This window comes from Pteropus alecto, unplaced genomic scaffold, assembly GCF_000325575.1.
Source record: "Pteropus alecto unplaced genomic scaffold, ASM32557v1 scaffold79, whole genome shotgun sequence".
In the NCBI taxonomy this organism is placed as follows: Eukaryota; Metazoa; Chordata; class Mammalia; order Chiroptera; family Pteropodidae; genus Pteropus; species Pteropus alecto.
The window spans coordinates 21165786-21171562 of NW_006494612.1; the positions used below are offsets into that span (position 1 = coordinate 21165786).

Here is a 5777-nt window from a genome sequence, read left to right on the forward strand (position 1 = left end):
ATGTATAATTCTTATCCCTTATGTATTGGTGGACAGATTAATTAAACTAAAATACAATACTTACGTTACCTAAGTAGTGTAATTTATTCATAAAAATCCTATTTTATGAACAATCTATACTCATAGAAGTACTATCCTGAGATTTACAATTCTATCAATTTCAATTTGAACAAATGTGCAATCATCTAAAAGCAGTAAAACTGAAAAAGGAAGGATTCGAAGTGATCCTAAATTTTTATAAGAAATCTCACTTGAAGATAGAATCAGCACAACAAGTTCTCGCAAGAGGGTCAAATATAGGAGGGGGGGGTAAGGGTAAGGCGAAGTGGGTAAAGGGGATCAAATATATAGTAGCAGAAGGAAACTGGACTTTGGGTGGTAAACGCACAATTATAAATTTCAGACTATATTCAAACAGTTGTATTAACCAATGTTACCCCAATAAACTTAATTAAAAAAAAAACAGTAAACACTTTTTTACTTGACTTTGTAATATACAGCATGCTACACAGTTTTCGTAGGTCCCATCCTATTTATTGTTGTTTAGTACCTCAATTATGGTATTTTGATTGTTTGAATTTTCAGTTTTCTTATGTAATTAAAGCTGCAAAAATTCGGAGTCATCACTACTCCCGAGGTTTTCATATTATATTGCTATTCATTGTCTTTTTTTACTCCCCTCCCCTACAAACTTTTAGTCGTGTAGTTCAGTATGGAAGATAGTCTCAGATCTCTAAAACTCAGCAATTCCCTATATAAAAGTTTGAAATTGAGTGAAAAAAAAAATTAACAAAATTAATACAACATATTAGAAAAAAGTTACACACATGACAAATGATTAATATTCTTAATACTGTAAAGAGTTTTGAACTTCAGTTAGAAAAAAAAAAGATGAATACACTAGTAGAAAAATGGAAAAAAGGTGAAAGACAATGAGCAGACAACTAGAGAGCCATAATTCTATGATGCAGTTCACCTTTAACTATTTACAAAGCTGTCTTTTCTTCTGTGCGCTTGATACTTAATGGTTCTTTTCATTGTGTTCTTCAGGACAATTTCTCTGCAGGAGACTTTTCCAACTGCCTTTACCAGGATCTTCGAATTTCTCTTAGTCCTGTCCATAAATGTTCATTTTATAAAAATAATTCTAAACTGAGTTATGGGTTCCTCTCCCCACCACGTAAGTTTCTTCCTTTCTGACCTTCCCTTTCTCTTATCCTCTTTCTTCCTTTTCTTTTTCTTTTTATGGGGCAATGTACATCATTTCGTTTATTTATGGATGAAAATTGTGAATAAGAAATATAACTACTGGGGCAAATTTTAAAGCTAGGTCTAAAATTTGAGTTTTAGAAAACTTTTTACTTTGGTTTGAAGAATAGTTGACTTAACCCAGACACTGTAGATAGGACATTCTTCAGTTTTCTGCATTTCTTTTAAACAGAATTTGAGAAAACTCAGCGAAGTCAGATGGATGCATCAGAGTTATTAGGAAGGAATGTCATTTTGTAGTTTAAAAAGAAAAATGTAATTTGTCAAAGAATTAGGTAAAGGTAGAACTTAAATGTGCCTGTTCTTTCACCAATACGAGCCCCTAGGGAATGGCTTTATTTATTTATTTATTTTTTTGAAGTTAAATGTTCTGTTTTTAAAGTGGCAAATTTATATGTTAATGAGAACATGTATTCAGACTGCCCTAAAAAGGCAAAAATCAGAAGGCTCCAGGTGCTCAAATATCTAGTCCAGTCGCCAGAGTGGGTGTCTGAAGTCAGAACTTGGCTATTGCATTATAAAAATAGATGAAGCCCAAGCCGAAAATCCATACAAAGAAGCCTTGTACAGCATTTCCAAGCAGACATCCTGTGATGTTTTTTTCTGGGTAGTAGGTGTTGTTCTGAAGCCAGATATTCTCGTTTTTCACTGTGAAAGAGTTTAAGGAAAGAATATTTTAAACACAATATATACTTTACTTGAAATAAGGCAAATAACATAAAATTTGAATATGTTTAATTTGGGGCCCTGCTTATTAAAGTTTTTGTCTTTGGTAAATTTATCTTGAAGAAGAAAAGATCTAAATGATTATTTTGTTAAGGGACTGGACCAAACACATAATGTATCTCCTCGAACCAATACCTGGGAAAGTTTTACGGGTTTAGGATAACACTCAGCTAATTTTTTTAAAATTCCCCCCATGAGAAAGTATAATTTCTAATGTTATTTGTGAATGAAATAGTTGTCCTTTTTATTTTCTTTGTAGAACTTTTAAATAAAGGTTCAAGTAAAATATATTCTGAAGCATTGCTTACTACTAATATAGTGCCAATGTACCAGAGTTTTCAAGGTAAAAAATTTTAACCCTTTATCTCATAATTTCAATGAATTTCTGTATATTATAGTATAATTTATATGTATAAGACTGATGCTCTAAATTAAATGACTAAATATTCAATACTTTCTTATAGATTTGATTGACAATATTTATTATACTGCTTTGTATTTAAATGTTTATAAACATTTTTTGTGGAAAAAATATGTTATGTTCTAAGTTATCTAGCTAATATAGTCTACTAACATCAACTTTCAGTCTGTTTTCTATTTAACTATTTCAAGTTTCTGATAGTTGTTTTTGATCTTAAAATGAACAGATTTTATACCATTATTAATTATTGCAGCATTTGGCTCTTATAAGAATAAATATACATTTCTACTTCAAGTGACACATGAGATTTTAAAACATAGAGCATCCAAGGAAATTTTTACTCTCTATCTAGAATACTTGTGACTATTTCAAACAGAATATTCAGATATTAACAATAAATCTGAATAACCTGCCCCTTGTTTCTGTTTGTGATTTTTTTTTTTTAATGCTTAATGATGAGATGTGACCACAAGTTCATGGTGATATACATGTTCAGAGATGTCCGAAATAGAATTCAAGTCAACTTTGTTATATAGTCCTTGCGAAGGCCAAAGCTGAACAATGAATGTTTGGCCTCACACTATGACCGAAACCAAACTAGACTTAATCTCTAATTATTACAAATGCTAATTTTGAATCATGGCATTGATTTATTTCACATGAGAGCATGACTTCTTGTTCTTTCTAAACTATGCTGTCTTCTTTCTTGTTTCAGTTATATGGCGATACTTTCATGGTACCCTACTGCAAAGGTATGCTGTAGAAAGAAATGGAGTCAATGTTGTCAGCGGTCCCGTATTCGACTCTGATTATGATGGACGTTACGATTCCTCGGAGACTCTGAAGCAGTAAGAACATATTTCATTTACTCTTAACAACACCTATCAAGTGAGATTGCCATCCAGATGAGTCAAGACAACCTTTTCTAATACTATTCAGGTTTATATATGCGACATTTCTGATTACGCTGGAAGCCCCTTTAAATATCTGATTAGTTTTTATGTTTTGCTCAGTGTTCAATAAAATATTTTTTTAGATGAAAGAAGTAGTGTTTCTCTACCACTCAGCTCAGAGGAGTAATTCTTGAGCTTAGATTAAATACTGAACTCTGCTATGTGTTCAGAAGGTAACATCAATGTTTAACATCTTTACGTGTGGCTAAAATACTATTTTAATTAACATACTGCTAGTTAGAAGATAAAGAACTATATGTGGCTAGAGGTATCTTGAGCCAAGGAGTCAACAGATTTATAAAGCTATAGTGTCCAAGTGTAGGCCTTGGGTAAATGACACAACTTTTACCCAAGCCTGGCTGGAGGGAAATGATAAAGTGACCATCTTGAAAAAACCATCAGTGGTGCTGTTTTTTATAAAGAAGATGAGTTTAGAAAATGGTTGATCTTTATTAAAACAGTAATTATAAGATTTTTTGAAGCAATTTTGCTATTAAGGCTACAAGAAAAAGGGACTGAAACCTCCGTTAAAATTCGGCCCCTTTCTGAGAATTTATCTCCCAGGCTGACTTGGGGATTACTATTTATACACATATACATCTGTGACTACATTAGTTTGTAAAATCACTTTTTTTTTTTTTTACTATATTCCTTGAGGCATAAGGGTCCCACGTAACTGTCTCATAAGTCACAGCAGTAGAATGGGTAAATTAAAGAGCTTTATACCCTTCCCATTCATAGCTTCAACCAGAGCTCTCTGTTTAAGGTTTTATATATTATGGTACTACATAAAATTATGTTTGAAAACAATGATCTCACTACCTTAATTTTGAAAGATGCTGAAAAAACAAGCAAACAGACCTAGCTTTGAGACCAAAGGAAATAGGAGAATTAAGATGAGGCAAAAGTGTTAGTTGGGACGTCTTTAAGAATATGCTGCAATTATAAAAAATAAAGTTATTGGGCTAGGAAAGAAAATTCAGTTAAAACAAAGAATTCACAGCAATATGGCTTCCCTGAAGGAGATGGAATAAAAAGAATCCCAAACCAGTTTTCTCTCCGTACATTGTCTGTCTACAACTACCCAGAGTTTCATAGACTATGAATAATGTGTTAGAATGTTGGTTGTAAGTATTCAAAAACATTATTATTTTCTTTATTGTCTCAGTTCTAGTGTGCTAAGGTAGAATTTTTAAAAATTTCACAGTTTATTAAATTTCTATAGAGAATAAAAATTCTTTGGATTGTGTTTATATAACTGTCTTCTAATTCTTTCAGTCTGGCAGAATATATTGAGGTATTATGATTACTAACTTCTTATAATACAATTGATTATTTGAATGAATTTTATTTTTAGATGTATTAAAAATGCTTAACTGAAGTATTCATTAAAAAGAAACTAGTTATTTCTTTCTTAAGGTGAATATTGCTATATTTTACAGAAACAGCAGACTGATCCGTAATCAAGAAATTCTGATTCCAACTCACTTCTTCATTGTACTAACAAGTTGTAAAAATACATCACAGACTCCCTTACAGTGTGAAAATTTAGATACCTTAGCTTTCATTTTGCCTCACAGGACTGATAACAGTGAGAGTTGTGTGGTAAGTAGCCTTTGCTAATTTACCTTAAACATTGAAAATATAAATATAAGTTTTAGTTTGTGTCTTACATCTAAAATTTCTGTGGGAGAAAGTATAACTTGAATATACGTGTACTTTGAAATCATAGGATGGTCTTAAATTTGATTCTCTAAGATGACAAATCTTCAGAAAAGACCACTCTTGTCTGTTAGAAACACTAAGAATCAGATCAAAATGTAAAAACTTAGTGACGTCATATGGTTTAGTGACTAAATTTGGTTTAGTGACTAAATTTGGTTTAGTGACTTCATATGGTTTAGTGACTAAATTTTTGAAGTATGAATTTACTCTTGTCTCAAATCTGGGTTTATAATTCTAAAAGCATCAGTACTATTAGAAATTAGTCTTTTTGTTGTGATTAGAAAGCATTTCAAATTAATTTTCTATATATCACTTTATTATAAAAATCATGTTTGTCCCTAATTATCTTTTCTTATTCTATTATCATTCCAGTGTTTGGAAATGATTGTTTTATTTTATCTTATTTGCTCAGAATTTTAAAAGTCCAAACTATAGTCTTTGAACATCAAGACTTCATTAAAATTTTAGCAATTTTTAAGTTTTTCCTTATGGTAAGTGAAAAGTTTTTCTTTTAGAGTACTTACTAGATTTCCTAGTTTTTTGTTTTTTTGTTTTTTGCTTTGTCTTTTTTGTTGTTGTTGTTCACTGAAGTTATACAAAGTAAGTCGAAACCTAAGTTGGCAGATAGCAGGGGTCTTGGAACTTGACACCTGGAGTCTTATAGTCAAAAGAATCTTGAGGGG

At 31.2% G+C, this 5777-nt stretch overlaps 1 protein-coding gene across 1 annotated transcript in view; it reads left to right on the forward strand.

Annotated features, from left to right (window-relative positions):
* Nucleotides 1-5777, forward strand: part of ENPP1 (ectonucleotide pyrophosphatase/phosphodiesterase 1) — a 42434-nt gene that overhangs the window by 31436 nt on the left and 5221 nt on the right. Inside the window, exons 22-24 of the mRNA XM_015600062.2 lie at nucleotides 2255-2338; nucleotides 3132-3264; nucleotides 4812-4974. Coding sequence (XP_015455548.1) covers nucleotides 2255-2338; nucleotides 3132-3264; nucleotides 4812-4974 — 380 coding nt within the window. The remainder of the gene's footprint in view (nucleotides 1-2254; nucleotides 2339-3131; nucleotides 3265-4811; nucleotides 4975-5777) is intronic.